Genomic DNA, 17659 nt, shown 5'->3' on the forward strand with positions numbered 1-17659 from the left:
GAACTGGGGATTCAACTTAGGTCCTTGTGCTTGCCAGGGAAGCGCTTATTCCACTGAGCCATCTCCCTGGCCCCTTGGAGGTGTATATGTTTTAAAGACATTTGATACATTTACTAAATTATTACTAACTTTTTCATCTGAGATGTTTGCTCATATGGATTTGTGGGAACTTTTTAATATAAAAAGCCTAAGAGGGACTTCAAAAAAGTTATTATGAAGATTATTTTCTAGCACTTCATTGTGGTAAAATTTATATGTGGTGATACACCACTTTTGTTAAATGCTTTTGTTCATTTCTATTTGATTCCTTTTCTCTGTGTGTTTGAGCCAAATTTCTGCTACTAACCAGGAAGAAGTTCCCTTGACTTCCCTACTGATATGGAAGGGCCATGTGCTAGGAGTACTAGGCATTTGGACCTCCTAGTGTGGAGTATGGCCTTTGCTGTGTGGCCTGTGTGGGACGTGCGGCAGGAAGCCGAGCACCCAGGGCGCGCGGCACCTGCGTGCCAGGAACTTCCTTCTCGCTGGTGCTTCACGCTGCTTGGCAGCTGCTCTGCACCTGCTGCCCGCTTAGCCCCAGATGCATGCGTGGCCTGGCGGCAGTGATCTCCCTTTCCCTTTCCACACCAGGAACCTGTTAGCTGTCAGAGGACCCATTTGAGGGTTGAGCATCAGTTCGTACTTGCATTGTTTAATCTTAAAATTGCTTTCAGAGAATCTCAAAGATAATAATAAATCCTCTAGAAAAGAATTTAGGCCAGCCAGATAGCTCAGTAGACTAAAGCACCCACTTTGGCAGAGTGCAGCAGCCAGGGTTTGATTCCCAGTGTGCCATGCCAGCCCTGCCTGTGGGGCACGTGGAGAAGGCAATTGAGACTGGGTGGGCGTGGTGGTGTGTGCCTGTAAGCCCAGCCCTTGGGAGGCCAAAAACAGGAGAATCACTACGAGTCCAATCTATGTAGTGAGATCCTATACACTCTGTAGACCTGTCCTAAATTCATAAAAAAGAAAGAATAGAAAATAACTTAAAATGTAAAAGTTGCTTGTGAGTGGTACCCTGTCTCTAAAGCCCAGGTCTGAAGGCAGAACTTACCCTGGTCACATTCTTCATCCCAACTGCTAGAGAGCCGTGGCTTCCGTGTTGGCCAGTGATAGTTTCTGCTCCTAGCATCTCAGAGACCATAGAACTCCATAAAGATTAAGCTTTAATGTGTATATGTTTTTACTTAAAAATAAATTCACAGCAAGCAACAAAACAAACAAAAAGATCTTCCAGGTCTTTGTGCTTTGTCTAGCTCCATCCTCACGTCTCTGTTTACACCTGTTCTGAAAACTGAGCCCAGAACAGGCTAACCTGGCCTCTTGCCTAGGAGCAGCGTGTTCTTACCATGTAATCACTTCCTCTTCTTTTTGTAGGTTGACTGTTGCAGACTCAGATGGGGCCACCAACTCCACGACCGCCACTCTAATCGTCAACAGTGCTGTGGACTCCCCGCCTGTTGCCAATGCAGGATCCAATCAGACCATCACCTTGCCCCAAAATGCCATCACCCTGAATGGAAACCAGAGCAGTGATGACCACCAGATTGTGCTCTATGAGTGGTCCCTGGGCCCGGGCAGTGAGAGCAAAGAGGTGGCCCTGCAGGCAAGTCCCCCCGCCTGATGCAGACTTTTCGTTGTTTGTCTTACCTGTCTGTCTGTCTGTCTGTCTGTCCATCCGTCATCCATCCATGTATGTTTTCTCTCGGTTTTATATTGATTTGGGGGCAGTTATAAAAAAAAATATGTTTTGCAACGTTGTTTGTTAGATGATTAAGCTAACAGAGAAGCAACTGAACACACAAATCTAAATTTACCATATGTCCCTTTCCCACCCTTAATCAGACAAGCACAGAATCCCAACCAAGTGAGCCTCTGTTAACAGCTAGATCTTGAAATCATGTCCAGGAAAATCTGATCCAGTAACTGTTGGACAACTTGAAAGAACCTTAGAAATAATGTAACCTAAATCTCATTGTAAGAGAATTATTTTGTTTTTCATATTTTAATATTTATTTATTTGGTTGTTGCTATTGTTTTGAGGCAGTGCAAGGTGACCTTGCGCTCATTATGGAGCCCAGGCCGGCTTGAACTTGCAGCCATCCTTCTACCTCAGCCTCTTGAATGCTGGGATTGCAGGTGTGTGCTGCCATACCTGGTCTTGTTTCCCCTGTTTTAGAAACTATGTTATCTTATTTCTCTGTCTCACTTTTTTCTTTTCTGAGGATTAAACCCACAGTTGTAGCCCTGAGTTATACCCATAGATTTTTTTAATATTTTAATTTTGAGTCAGGGCTTGTTAGATGGCTAAGTTGTCCAGGCTGAACTCAAACTTGTGATTCTCCTGCCTCAGCTTCTCACAGTGCTCACACTGTAGGCGTGCAACACGCCCCTCAGCTCTAGTGAATTCTTAAGAGTTTCTTTATAGTTTGACTTGTTCAAGCTTTTTTTTTTCCAAGCTTTTATTTGTTAATACTTACTAATAACTTTGAAACCTTTGCCTGTGTGTACGTATGTGTGAGCTATTTACTTATACTTTGTGACATCTATCACAAACACTTGAGATAATCAGCTTATACAGAGAAATTGTTTATTTGGGCCCACAGTGTCAGAGGGCTCAGTCTGTGGTCATTTGGCCCTGTGGGGAGACAGTGCATCATGTAGGAACCAGGTGAAGGAGCCACTTAGCTGTGGTAGCCAGAAGTAAGGGGAAGACGAAGCCACTGGGTGCCTCGGTCCTCTTCAAGCGTAGCCCCACAACCAGAAGACCCCCCACCAGGCCCTTCGCTAAAGTGCCCATGGCCTTGATCTCAAGTCCTGAAGAAAGAAGTCTGAGAAGGGGAGGGCGAGAGAGAGGGGGGAAGGGATGAAGGGGTATGTTCTTTTAAAGTTCTTAATTCTGTTTTTTTTTTTTTTTTCTGTCTTCTTGAGACAGGGTCTCACTTAGCAATTCAGACAGGCCTGGAGCTCATTTTGCAGTCTAGGCTGGTCTTGAACTCACAATAATCCTTTTGCCTCAGCTTCCTGAGTGCTGGAATTACAGGTGTGTGCCACCATGCCTGGTTTAAAAGTCTGCTCTTGTGACAAAACAGTTGATTTATCAACTTCCTATGTCAATTTTCTATCAAAACTTCGAGAAGTAGCATGTAGATAGATTGTCTGAAAACAATATTGAGATCTGTAAAAGTAAAGAAACTGTAACAGGATTTCCAATTGAAAGGCTCTTTTGGTGTCATGGACTTTAAGCATAAGCAGTAGTTGGAACTATTACCACCACCAATGTAGCAGCAACAGGAGGGAGGGAGGGAGGGAGAGGAAGGATTTTTGCCTCAGAGTTTACGAAAGTAATACACAAACAAAAAAGTAGGACCAAAAAATTGTGCAAATTAGTTCTGGTAAGGTAAAAATATCTTGACCACCAGTGTCTTCCATGTCTCTGCCTAGAGATAATACCTTAGCTCATTTTTATTTTTATTTTTTTATTATTTATTTGTGTGTGTGTGTGTGTGTGTGGCCAGCTCAGCCCACCAGGGGGCGGGGCTGGCTGGCATGTGGTGCTGGGGGATTGAACCGCGGTCCCTGTGCTTTGCTAAGCTTGTTCTAAGTAGGTGCTTTAGACCACTGAGCCATCTCACCAGCCCCCTTAGCTCATTTTTAGATGTGTGCTGTGGAATCCTTTCTGTATGTGTGTGTGTGGGGTATTTGTGCAGCCATATCTGTCATAAGTATATGAATTGTTCTGTACTTGTTTTGCTTACCATTTTTTTCATGTTAGTATCTATAAAGCTACCCAATTATTATTATTATTATTATTAATTTTTTAAGGGAAGGGTCTATAGGGTGTTCAGGGTCTCACTACTAGATTGGACTTGTAGTGATCTACCTGTTTACAGCCTCCCAAGAGCTGGGATTACAGGGGTGTACCACCACACCCAGTCTCAATTGCTGTCTCAGTGCAGCGCATCCCAGGGGGGCAGGGCTGGCACGGCAGGCCCGGGGATAGAACCCCTGGCCCTTGCACCTGCTTGCAGGTGCTTTTAATCCACTGACTATTTGGCCGACCCTACCCGATTATTTTAAGCATCATTATTTACTGGTCCGCAAGGGTGAACTCAAACCCTGTATATGCCATCCCCGTGCTGTACCTGAGACACACCTCAGTCCAAACTTGTTGCTTTGATACCTACCACCTTCCACAGTGTATCCCAGGAATTTAGCCCCTCTCTTGATGGGCATTTCGTCCTTTTCCATTTCTCACTGTTACAGACTGCCTCAGTCTGCTTCACATGCAGCGAGCCAACTGTACATTTCTTAGAGGAGATACTGACAAGGGGAGTTGGTGGTTCTCATTTTGACTTTAATATCTGTTGCCATATTGGTTTCTGAAAAGACTGTATGAACTTACATTCCATCAGTACTGTGAGGCCATGTGGTGGAATTGAAATTGCATTTTGCTGGTAGCCACATAGTCCATCCTCAGGCATGGTCCCTGTACGGAGTAAAATCATTGCTTTGCCGTGAGCTGTGCTTTTTACTGGCTGCTTTCACACTGCTTTTTTCTTTCCTGTCGCCTGCACTTCCTCAGGGAGCAGGGACCCCGTACCTGCACGTGTCTGCAATGCAGGAAGGCGAGTACACGTTTCAGCTGATAGTGACAGATTCTTCAGGACAGCAGTCCACTGCAGAGGTCACCGTGATTGTCGAGCCTGGTAGGTGAGATGGAGATGTTGAGATTTGGTCCCTGAGACGAAATAAAGGGGCCTCTGGGCTTCAGATCCATCCAGCTTCCTGCTCCTGTCTCGGGGCTGTCAGCAAGCCAGGCCATGAGAGATCAGCCCACTGCGTGTAAGCGCAGTGTTCTGTGGGGGTTCTGAGTCCCATCTGGACGGGGTCTCTAAAACTGTGGCAAGAGGAACACAATGAGAAACGCCCTGAGCACCGCTAGTGTCCTTGTCCCACTGTATGACAGCAAGCCCCAGGGAACCCCACGGAGGCTGCTAGGTGCAGCCTGACATTGGGGTGCGGGCAGGCTCTGCTCAGTCTGCTGCAGAGCCATGGAAACCCTCCCCCTGCCCAGCTCAGACTGCAGGAGCCTTCTGGGCAGCCAGGACTGGGCTTCCCCTTGGGCTTTGTTTAGAGCCGTTCTACCAGATGCCTGCTATTCTTGTGTTCTGTGGTGGGAACAGCCTCCACCTAGAGGTGGCTCATATATTTATTTATCTAACATTTATTCAGCTTTTGTTAAAACAAAACACTTTTTAGTACTGTAGCAGTGGCTGCCACAGATTTTGACTAGCTGACTTGTTTTTTAAGACAAAAGTTATATCTATTTGTATCAATAACACTATAAGTAACACTTTTTTTTTTCTTTCTTCAACATTTAACCAAAATTATTTGAACATTTGCTATTTACTAGGCAGTGGGGCTACAAAGATGACGTGAAGTCCTCCCTCCCTGACAAAGCCAGTCTCTGTACATCAATGTCCATTACTTCCTGTCCTCCGTTTTTCTTCCACTTCTTGTGTGCTTCTCCCTTCCCCCCTGTCCTGTCTGACTCCTGAAGGTTTTATAAAGACCCAGACTCAGGCCCAGGAGATAGCTTGGCAGTCTACATGTTTGCCTAGCAAGCACAAGGACCCGGGTTCGATCCCCAGTACCATATGTTGTGCTGGCTCTGCAACAGGGCTGGCCACCAAAACAGGGCGTGGTAGTGCACACTTATAATCCCAGCTCTGAGGAGGCTGAGACAGGAAGATCACTACAAGTCCCAGCTGCATAGCGAGACCCTGTACCAAATAAATAAATTAAAAAAAAAAAAATCCCAGCCTCATGTGCAGCAGGGCTCGGTGCCTCTTGCTGCCTCTGACCAGGGTCCTGTCTCGGAATATTCCACCCTTGACTGAGCTGGAGAGTGTCGTGTTTCACCCCAGGGTTCCCAGTGGACATGGTTCCCTAGCAGCTGCCTGGATTCAGTATGGATAATTTGCATTTAACTCAAGGAATTGAGACTGCAGTCTGCATGCAAAGGGGCAATCCCTTCTCATGCTGTTTCTGCACTCCTAGAAGACAACAGGCCTCCAGTGGCTGTGGCTGGCCCTGATAAGGAGCTGATCTTCCCGGTGGACAGTGCTATCCTGGATGGGAGCAGGAGTAGCGACGACCACGGCATTGTCTTCTACCACTGGGAGCACGTCAGGTAGTGTGTCCCCACAGCTGCTGTGTTCCTGATGGCAGTTGAGTGCCATACCCCTTCTCTGCAGGTTGAGGCTGAACATTCCACTTGAGCTGCTCAAGATTTAAGTACATTTCTAGAAGTGACTGGGCATGATGGGAAGAATATGTAAAGTGTGGACAGGTGAGATGGGCTTCCATTGACAGCAGAAGAGGTGGGCAGACGAGTGGACGGGCACTTCGGGATGAGTGATCCTCTCTAGACCACAGCAGCCTGTCCTGCAGGGACTGTAGACAGCAGAAATGCAGGGCTTAAAGGGGTGCTCTCCGAACTCCATAGCTCAGTGTGATAGCAGCCTACATCTACTGTTTAACAGACGTGCTAGTCCCATTTCCTTTTTAAAGTTGAAAAACCAAGGCTTGTAGAGACCAGTGAGATCATAGGGCCTAGCCTCCCAGACAGGAAGAGAAGGGGCCAGGGCGCGCTCGTGGGGCTTTCTTATTCCCCAGCCTATAATGTGTGACTCTTCTGTAATTCTCTTTACGAGATGCCTGGGTCATTCCCCGTCCTCAGTACCCCAGCTGAAGATACATACGGAGTTAGCCTGATATTCTTCAAAGAAATAGGAGTAGTTACTAAGATTCAATTTTCCAAAGATAGATCATTTCACTGACAGCCCAATTAAAAAAAAATTAAAAACAAGCAAAAATCTGGAGGTAAGCGGGGTTGGCCTTTCACAGGCTCTGGCTTCTGACTGCTGGGCTGAGCTAGAGCATACAAGTAAAGAAAGAGTCACCCTAGAAGGGTACTTGTGAGCGCACGAACCCCGGGCCTGACACTTGCACAGCTCCCTGCCCCTCTTTTTGGTATCACTTCTGTGTTTCATTCATAGAGGCCCCAGCGCAGTGCAAATGGCAAACAGAGACACAGCAGTGGCCACGGTGACTGGCCTCCAGGTGGGTACCCACCACTTCCGGTTGACAGTGAAGGATCAGCAGGGACTGACTAGCACATCCACCCTGACCGTGGCCGTGAAGAAGGGTGAGTGGCCCCAACCTGAGGAGGGCTTGGCCTACTCCACCGTATGCCAGGCTGCTGTATTTAAAGATGTCGGTAACTGTTTGCTGTTTGCTTCTTCCTAGCAGAGGCTGAACTCTGCTTAATCCAGAAGTGCAGCCGTCTTCTACTCCTGTGAGCTGTTGTCAGATCAGCTTGCAGAGAGACCCTTTCCTTCTGTTTGTGAAGTGCATATTCTTTTTCTTCTTCTTTTTTTTTTTTTGTGGAACCGGGAATTGAACTCAGGCCCTTGCACTTGCCAGGGAAGCGCTTATTCCACTGAGCTGTCTCCCCGGCCCCAAAGTGCATCTTCTAACAGCTCTACTTCCCTCCCAGTGGTGACTAAAGGTCCATGTCCCTGCGACACTGTCGTGCTTTGCTCTCTGCCTGCCTGGGAAATTCAAGAGCAGAAATGTTTTCAAGTTCTGTATTGTTGCTTAATGTGAAATTTGTTGGGCCTATGCGTGCAGTTCTGCTTTGGATCTTTGCCTCCTTGTCTGCACTGAGAGCTCTCCAAGGTCCATGGTCTCAGACATTTCTCTGTCCTCCATGTAGCATAGAACTGGGCCCCCGGCAGGCCATACTTGTGGGTCAGTCGAGTGAAGGAATAGATGAGGACTGCCGTGCGCTTAGGCACAGCGAAGTGAAGCGTGTGGCTGATGAGAGACTCACACGCTAGGTGCGGGGACAGCGGGAGGCTCCTGGGCACTGAGGCTGAGCTTGCAGTGGCCCTGCAGCCTGGCCTCTCCCCTGGGCCGTTAGGGGAGGCTGAGGCCACTTAATCAGCAAGGAGATAGAGATTTGGGTTTTCCCCTCACACATATTATTGCTGAAAGATGTGAGCACACAGGACTGTCCCGAGTACAGTCTTAACAGCATCAGTCGCCCATCATCTGCCTTTAGCAGCAATCTCTATGTGGGCCAGTCTTGATTTGTTTATCAATTCATAGTTTATTTTGGTTGGAGCATTTTAAAACAACTTTTTACGTTTTTAGCTATAAGGTTTGGATTTCTAGAGACAAAATGGGCCAGGTATGTGGCTCAGTAACAGAAAATAGGCTGAGAGTACGTTAGAGCTTATCACCACACATGCACATGTGCATGCACACACACACACACACACACACGCGCGCGCGCACACACACACACACACACACACACACAGAACCGACGTAAAAAACACAACAGACTGAGGAGAAGAGAGGCCCAGTAGGGAGCATAGTTAGAAGGCATTTGCAGAGCATTTGAGGCCAGTAACGGAAAACAGGGAGAAAAGGGATAGATGGGAAAGGAAAGCCGGTTGAGAGCCCCAAGTCTCCGGACTTGGGAACCTGATAGATTCGGAGGCTCAAGAGGGCACGTGAGAGAGGCCCAGCAGCTCTGACTTCAGCATGCGCACAGATGGCGTGAGGGTCTCAATTGTGTTTACAGAAGAGTAGATTTGGGAGCTAACATCTGGCCTTGGAATATATTGAATCCACACCACAAGAGCCTCGGAACCGCATTCTAGAATTTGACACCTCTAAGACAGAAGCAAGTGGGGTCCTCAATTCTGTTGTGAACCCGCATGAGTGCAGACTGAGCAGAGGACTTTGGGGTTCAGTTTACTTCTTAGATTTCCTTGAATTAAGCCTCGTTATCACTAGATCAGTCATGGCAAACCTTTTAGAAACTGAGCTTCCAAACTATAGCCCAAGCCAGCTTTCATCATAAAGCGCCATCTGTCCCTGCATACACTGTTGTCAGACACTTGGCTGCTGGGCCAGGCTGGGTGACTTGGCTCATCTGCCCACAGAGAAAGCTCTACGGCCTCCACATCACAGGGGCCACAGGCTTGCCATTGCTGTACTGCCTTCTGCTGTGTGCCCCCAAACCTACCTCTGGGGGCTGGAGAGATGGCTCAGTGGTCTAAAGCACCTACTTAGAATAAGCTTAGCAAATCACAGGGACCACGGTTCAATCCCCAGCACCACATGCTGGCCAGCCCCGCCCCCTGGTGGGCTGAGCTGGCCACACACACACAGACACACACACACACACACACATTAAAAAAAAAAAATCCTACCTCTGATGGAATGTGGTAAATGTCTCTGCTTGTGTGGTATTGGGTCAGGAACCCCAAGCCTAGCACATGCAAAGCAAGAGCCCTGCTCTTGAGCTGCACCCCAGTCCAGGAAGTGGAAGATTGGGAGTAGCTCCAGTGATCTCTGTCCCAGCCCCGCAGTGTCTGTGCTGATGGTGATAAGGACTGGGGACTGGGGAGTGTGGGATGGCAATGAGCCCTAGGAGGCTCACTGGGCTGTTCCCAATGTTTTCTGTCACTTGCCTCGTTTTTCAGGAGAATCTGGGTCACAGAGCCCTCCCTGAGCAAGTGGGAGCTCCCTCATTTCCACATGGGGGCTGTGTTTTAGTGACCCCCTGATTCTGGTGTACCTAGTCCTGCTCCGTGCACTCCTGGTGCCTTTCTCCTCATGGCATTATGCTAGAAATGGCCTTTGCATGGCCTCATTTATTCTAACCCCTCAGACGTGTGAGTGTCTAATTTTTAAAACTAATTTAGCAGCACTAGCTAAATTATTTCAGATGGTATGGGCCAGTAATCTATGACCCAGAGTGTCATTTCTTATAGATAATAGTATGTGTATGTTTTGTTTTGTTTTTCAGCACTGGGGATTGAGCCCAGAACCTTCACAATGAGCCCTTTTTTATTTTTTATTTTGAGACAGTCTTACTAAGTCACTATTTTGCCTAGGCTGGATCTGGGCTTGTGATCCTCCTGCCTCAGGCTTCCAGAGGGTTGGCATTATAGACATGTCACTACATACAGCTGAGAGTATATATTTTTATTTTATTTATTTATTTTGGTGGTATTACGTGTCAATCCCAGCCTTACACATACTAGGCAAGTACCCTTAGCCATTCCTGGCGTATTTAAATACTTTTAAATAAAAGTATTTCCACTTATAAACACTGAACAGAAAAACATTGTTTGTTTTTTTTTCCAAGGAGAGAAAAACTATAACAATATTAGAAGAATTCCCAATGTCCAGGCTATTACCTGCTTTACCTTTTTTTTTTTTTTAATTCCAAATTATACTCAGCTAAACATGGAGCTTTAATAAAGTCCATATTATTTTACAGATACTTGGGCCAAAAAATAACATCTTTTTTTAATTTTAATTTTATTGAGAAACAAATATGAATGAGACATTTTCAAAGCTGATTAATAGGGCAGTTTCGATATAAAAATAATGTCTTATAAACATGTCAAATTTACATATCCACAAGAGGGAATTCTCATGGGTGTTGACACAGGTTCTATCACCAGTGTTTTATTTTTTAATTTTTTTTTTTAGTCTTCATATTTGTTTATTACTGAATAAAGCCATGAACAAAACAGTTATATCTTCCTTGATGTTAAAAGGGATTCCATTATGCAGGATAAACTTAAAAGCCCAAGAAAAGCTCTATGACACATCACCCCAAAGTATCTTACCACTGAAATTCGAGTTTCTCAGATGCTCCTGATTTTTCACTAATTATCTCAGTCCATCTGGTACTTAAAGACAAAAGAGGTCCTAATTTAAATGACTTAAAAGGCAACAAACTAAAAAGAATGTGGTAGAAATATTATCACCAGTGTTTTAAATCAATTTCTTTGCTTTCATTTTTGCTATATTTGACTTAGAAAATAATAGTCCTCCCAGAGCCCAGGCTGGTGGCAGACATGTTCTTGTGCTTCCCAATAATTCCATTACTTTGGATGGTTCAAGGTCTACTGATGACCAAGGAATTGTGTCCTATCTGTGGACCCGGGATGGCCAGAGTCCTGCAGCTGGAGTGAGTACTCACAGGGAATCACCCCCATCTGCTTTTGTGCGTTTGTATCAGTTAGCTTGGGCTGTCCCAGCAAAATGTTCGGGGATGGATGGCTTTAATAGCAGGAAGGAGGCCAGAAAGGTAAGGCCAAGGTGCTGGGCTGTTTCTGTTTCTGGTGAGGCCTCTCTTCCCAGTATTTCCATTTCCCATGAGGCCTTTCTTCCCAGTATTTCCATTTCCCAGGAGGCCTTTCTTCCCAGTACTTCTGTTTTCCATGAGGCCTCTCTTCCCAGTATTTCCGTTTCCCATGAAGTGTCTCTTCCCAACTTGCAGATGGCTGCTTTCTCACCATGCACTGGCCTGGCAGGAACAGAGAGAAGGTGGAGATACTAGCTCTCATCCCTGTTCCTATGAGGATAGTTGTCCTATCGGGTCAGACCCATTCTTGGGACCTTAGTGAACCTGTTGCCTCCTTATACACCTGTCTTAGGGTGTGACCCTGGGAGGTGAGGGACACACTGTGGTCCAGAGTAAAATTTCCAGTAGGCCCTCCTCTCCCCATGAGGGTGGTTGTGTTCCTGTATTGCAGTGTTTTGAGGGCTGACAGCCACAGGCTGCTGTCAGATTTAAGGACTGTTGAGGTCCTTTTAGAGTTTCCCATGCCCAGACTCTGGAGGGGGCAGCATTTCATGGCCAGGAGGAACTGTGAAGCCAAGCTTTCTAGTGGGAAGTGTTTTGCTCATTAGTGGTTGGTCCTATTATGGTCCAAGTGGGTTCTTCCTTCTTCCTGAATTATATAGATAAGTGTGAAGGCCAGGGATCACTGTGTCAGTCCACTTCCCAGGTGTGCACAGTGAAATACAGAGATGGAAAGTGACTTTGTCAGGGTGAATGAACTTATTCTTAACCCAAACAGTGGCAGGGCTTTAGCTTTAGGACCCCATTATATCCCTCTGCCTCTTATGCTGCGAGTTCAAGTACAACTCCCCTTCTGTTGCTGCTGCTAAGGACTTGAGATCTGTGAGTACCCTTGGAGGTGGACATTAGGGGGAGCACAGGACAGGAAGTGCGGAGGCATCGTGCTGTCTAAGGTGCTTCTAGAATTAATCCATTCAGATAGATGGTAGATTTGCTTGTAGCTGTAATTATAATGGGTCTCCAATCAGAGCCTTGATGTTTTACTTCGTAATTCTGAGACAGGGTCTAAGTAAGTCCTTGAGTTGCCCAGGTCCGGCACAAACTTGTGAAGGCCTAGCATAAAAACCTTGCTTTGTGTTCCTCTCCTATCACATTCGCACATTCAGAGCAGGAAATGAGAGCTTCTTCTCATTCTTCGGAGGATGGAGGTCCACGGAACAGTGACTTTCTCCCCAGGCTTGTGATTCATTTGAAAGGGTGAATATGAAATGTTTGGAGGAGACCCAAAATGAGAGAATTATAAGCTTGTGTCTGATAATAAGACCCATGCAACCCACACCTCAGCCTAGGAGTCCTTACCCCAGTCCAAGCTCTCCTCTCTCCTGGATGAAACTAGTCATCCAGTAATTACCAGAAAGTGCGTGGTGACTCTGCTATGGGAGCAGCAAGGCCTCGCGCCGAGCGCCACAGGGAGGAGGTGCCCCAGGTCACTCCTAGCCCCTTCTGCCTCCCTGACAGCAAAGACTGGCACTGAGGTTTGGGAGCAACAGAAGCTGGGATGCTGTGTCTGACAATTGCTTGTGAATGCTGTTATTTCACAGGATGTCCTCGGTGGCTCTGACCACAGTGTGGCCCTGCAGCTTGCCAATCTGGTGGAGGGTGTCTACACTTTCCGCCTGCGAGTCACCGACATGCAGGGTGCCTCAGACACAGGCATCGCCACTGTGGAGGTGCGGCCAGGTGCGTTCATGGGCTGTGAGCTCCCCTGACATTATGGCCCAGCATGGAGACCTCCCATGGTGGAGGGCCGTGATGTCCCCATGTGACCAGCTGGGTGGTGCCCATGGCGCCAGGCACAGAGCTTCCCTCTGGGTATTGGGGAGTGAGGGGCCAGAGCTTGAGGTTGGTGCAGAGGCTAATTAGACACATTGGATATCTGCTGGGGAAAAAAAAACAAAAACAAAAAAACAGAGATCAAACTGAGGCAAAACAAGAACGTCCCCAGATAGAGACTCCCGCCCAGCATGTTGAGAGGAGCCTCCCCCAACAGCCAAGCCTTGCAACTGCATGGGATCATTCTGAGCCCAGTGCAGGCCTTGTTCCGCACCTTGCCATTTGTGAGCTCCAAAGCAATCCTGCACCTCCCCTTTTGCAGACCCCAACAAAGGTGGCCTGGTGGAGCTCATCCTGCAGGTGGGTGCTGGGCAGTTGACGGAGCAGCAGAAGGACACCCTGGTGCGGCAGCTGGCCACGCTGCTGGGCGTGCTGGACTCGGACATTAGGGTGCAGAAGATCCAGGCCCACTCGGATCTAAGGTGTGTATGGGCTGCCTGACCTAGGCAGGACCCCAGCCCCAGACTTCCGCTCTTGCCACATCCCGGTGGTTAGCAGTGCACCACCCACCTCTCTGCTCGTACTTGTGCACACCTTTATCCATACCTTTTGTAGGCTTTTCTTTTCCTTTTTCTTTTCTGAAAAGAAAGAATAAGGATAGTGTTATTCTAAGCCCTTTCATCAAGTTTGGTAAATGCTTGTTGATTGCGAATGAAAAATAAAGGACTTGGGGAGCAGGGAGGGAGCTGACGTTTTGCCCTGGTGTTATTAGAAGGTATGGCAATGGCCTGGGGCCTGTGAAGACCAAATATCATTGCCAGACTTTATCTCTTGTCCCTGATGCAGGATCAAAGGGACCAAAGTGTCTTTTTTTTTTTTTTTTTTTTTTTTTTAATGTATTTGGTGCAGAGTCTCAGTACACAGCTCAGACTCATAGTGATTCTCCTGTTTTCAGCCTCCCCAGTGCTGGGATTACAGGTGTGAGCCACCATGTCTGGTCTTGGTGGCTGGCTTAGCGGACTTGGGGGCGGGGCTGGGGTGGGGCTGGCAAGGCATGTGGTACCAGGGATTGAACCCCAGACCCTGTGCTTGCCTAAGCAGGTGCTTACTCTGCTGAGTGATCTTGCCAGCCCTTGAAGTTTCTTTCAGTGTGAAAGGTTCGTGCTTTCCACTTGCTGTTTTCTGGGAATACATGAGTGTGAAACTCTGGCCTTTAATTCTTTTAAGATTTTTACATTTCTGGATGCGCTCCTGTAATCTCAGCACTCAGGAGGCTGAGGCAAGAGGATTGCTTTCTGTCTGAGGTCAGTCTGAGGCCAGCCTGGGCTGCATAATGAGTTCAAGACCGACCTGAACTACCCAGCAAGACCCTGTCTCAAACAACAGAAACGAAACAGTGGAAAGGTTTTTGCACCTAAGTTTTTTGTTTGCTTTCTTACCTGCCTAGGTGGGGTAGGAGGAGAAGGTGAGTGGGGAATGAGTGTCTGCCCTTCACAGACACAGCCGCGCCACCGTGAGCTCTTGCCAGCCTTCCTCGTTAGTGCAGTTTTCCAGAGAACTGAGATCTACTTACAAAAACAGCAAACAAAACCACATTCAATGATTGTTATTATTTTGTGGTGCTGTGGATTGAACTCAGGGCCTCGCACATACTGGGTGAACACTCTTCCCCTGAGCTCGGTGTCCAGCTCACTAATAGCTTTTATGGAACTCATTCTAAAGTGGGCCATACAGTTCTCTCTCTTTTTATCTTCTTACTAGTGCATGTCTGTCTACATAATTATTACATTCCTTGTAGGAAACTAGAACATGTGTATAACACTTCTTAATTCTAGTTTTTTGTCCCTTGCTCCCCTCTTGCCTGTCTCTTACTCCCCTCCCCATTTGCAAAAGTTCAACCTCACTGTTTCCTACTATTATTTTGCTCTTTAATTTATTTATAATTTGGGTTTTTTATATGAAAGAAACATGTCGTATTTAAGCTTGTGTGTCCAATTTATTTTACTTAATGTTATGGTCTCATGGCCCATTTATTTCCTCACAAAGAACTGGAGTATATCCTTCTTTATGATGGAGTAGTACTCACCCCATGTAAATACCACCTTTTTCTTCATTCACTTGTTGATGGATACAGAAGACGCTTTGAAGACTTAGCTGCTATGAGTTGTACTGCTATAGACATGGGTATGCATGCATCACTATTATGTGATGTCTTTGACGTGGGAGGATACATAGAAGCTGGGTGTGGTGGTGCTCCTCTGTAACCCAGCACATGGGAGGCTGACGCAGGAGGATCACCATGAGTTCAAGGCCAGCTTGTGCTACATAGTGACTTCTAAGCCAAGTTGGACTACACTGTGAGAATTTGACTTAAAACAAAAACAAAAACATGATACCTGGGAGAGGAACAGCTGGGTCAACTGGAATTTCTATTTTTGGTGTTTTGAGGAATTTCCATACTGATGTTCATAGTGGTTGTACTAGTATAAACTCCCGCCAACAATGTAGAAGAGTTTCTTTTTCTCACATAGCCTACTCAGCATTTTTATTGTTTGATTTCTTCAAAATAGGCATTTCTTCTAGAGTAAGATGAAATCTCAGTAGGTTTCAGTAGGCATTTCTCTAATGGCTAGCAGTGCTCAACACTTTTTCATGCTTCTGGAAGTGTTTGTTCATTTCAACAGCCCACTTACTGATTGAATCTTTTATTTTGAGGGTGCTCATTTTTTTGAGGATTTTTTATTTGGAGGAATCTAATTTTTGAGAAGTCTGATAATTGTAAATATCAGTCCTGAGTACATGGTGCAGCTGGAAAAAATTTCCCCATTCTCTAGGTTGCCTCATCAGTCCACTGATTGTTTTCTTTGTTTTTTGAAGCTTTTAAATTCAGTATGATCCCATTTAAAATTTTTTTTAATTATTTTTTTTTCCTAATTAGATACTTGGTGCAGGGTTTCACTACACAGCTTGGACTTGTAGTGATCCTCCTGTCTCAGTTTCCCCAGTGCTGGGATTATAGGTGTGCACCACCATGCCCAGTTTTGGTGGCCAACACAGCTTCCAGGACCAGCATGGCCTGCAGTACTGGGAATGGAACCTGGGTCCTTACACTTGCCAGAAAGGCTCTGAAACCTCTAAGCTATATCCCTGCTCCTTATTTTAATTATTAAAAATCTTTCGTTTATTTATTTGGTACAGGGTCTCACTGTGCAGCTCAGACTCGTAGTGATCCTCCTGTCTCAGCCTCCCCAGCGCTGGGATTACAGGTGTGTGCCACAATGCCTGGTTTTTCATTTGTTGATTCTTGATGTTATTTCTTATGCCATTGGGGTTGTGTTCAGAAAGTCCTTGCCTATGCTTATGTCTTCAAGAGTTTTACCTATTTTTCCAGCAGATTACATATTTTTGTTTTAGTACTTAGGTCTTCAATCCATTTTTATTTTAGTGTGCTACATGGTGAGATTATGGGGTCTGGATTCGATCTTCTGCATGTATTTAGTCAGTTGTCCCAATATCATTTGTCAAAGGGCTGCTTTCCTTCAGTGTGTTTCAACTTCTTTGATAAAGATCAGATGGCTGAGTGTTTCTGCATCTCCTGTTCTGTTCCATTCCAGATCTGAGCATCTGTTTTTGTGCCAGTACCACGCGGTTCTTATCACTGGAGCTTTGTAGTACAACTTGAAATCCAGGGTTGTGATGTGTTCTGTGCTGTTGTTGCCTGGAATTGTTTTTACTTTCTGTGTCTCTTCTGGTCACACATGAATTTTAAGAATTTTTAAAGGATTTTTTGCAAATTGTAAGAAATAATGTTGGTATTTCAATTAGGATTGCAATAAATCTGCACATCAGTTTTGGCACTATGGCCATTTTGACAATATCAGTACTTCTTTTCTTAGTTGGTATTTTTTTTTATTATTATTATTGCTTCAGTTTCATTGCCTGTTACTATATTACTCAGGGTTTTTATATCTCCTGGTTCAGTTTTAGAAATTCCTATGTATTTAAGAATCTCCATTTCCTCTGGCTTCTCCAATTTATTAGTATATGGGTTTTCAAAGCAGTTATTAGTAATATGGATTTTGGCAGCCTCTGATTTAATTTTTTTGTTTTCATTTCTAATTGTATTGATTTGTATCTTTCCTTTTTTTTTTTTTTGTAAGATTAGCTAAGGTGTTGTGTATTTTGTTTATTCTTTTGGAGAACCAGTCTTTGATTCATTAATTCTCTGAATTTTTTAGTCTCAATTTCATTAACTTTAGCTCTGCTTTTTAAAATTTCCTTCCTTGTACTACTTTGTGTTTGGATTGTCCTGGTTTTGCCAGGATGTTGAGGTGCATTGCTAGGTTATTTGAGCTTGCTCTGCGTTTGTGATGTGGGCATTCATAGCTATGTATTTCCCTCTTGATCTTGCTTGCATTCTTTTGCATAGGTTCTGGTATGTTGTACTGGTATTATTTGATTCTAGGAACTGTCTAATTTTTTCCTTGATTTCTTCTGAGACCCTTTGATTATTCAAGAGGGTATTAGTTAATTTGCATTTATTTGCATAATTTCTATGTTTCCTTTTGCCATTGATTTATAGTTTCATTGTGCTATACTCTA

General features: G+C 45.5%; 1 protein-coding gene across 1 annotated transcript in view; it reads left to right on the plus strand.

Moving 5' to 3' along the window:
* Kiaa0319 (KIAA0319 ortholog) overlaps positions 1–17659 on the plus strand; it is a 60589-nt gene that overhangs the window by 24033 nt on the left and 18897 nt on the right. The window contains exons 9-15 of the mRNA XM_023700010.1: positions 1417–1645; positions 4625–4748; positions 6103–6235; positions 7104–7252; positions 10956–11107; positions 12826–12964; positions 13380–13539. Of these exons, the coding sequence (XP_023555778.1) occupies positions 1417–1645; positions 4625–4748; positions 6103–6235; positions 7104–7252; positions 10956–11107; positions 12826–12964; positions 13380–13539 (1086 nt within the window). The remainder of the gene's footprint in view (positions 1–1416; positions 1646–4624; positions 4749–6102; positions 6236–7103; positions 7253–10955; positions 11108–12825; positions 12965–13379; positions 13540–17659) is intronic.

Source organism: Octodon degus, unplaced genomic scaffold (assembly GCF_000260255.1).
Source record: "Octodon degus isolate 3935 unplaced genomic scaffold, OctDeg1.0 scaffold00119, whole genome shotgun sequence".
Taxonomy (NCBI): domain Eukaryota; kingdom Metazoa; phylum Chordata; class Mammalia; order Rodentia; family Octodontidae; genus Octodon; species Octodon degus.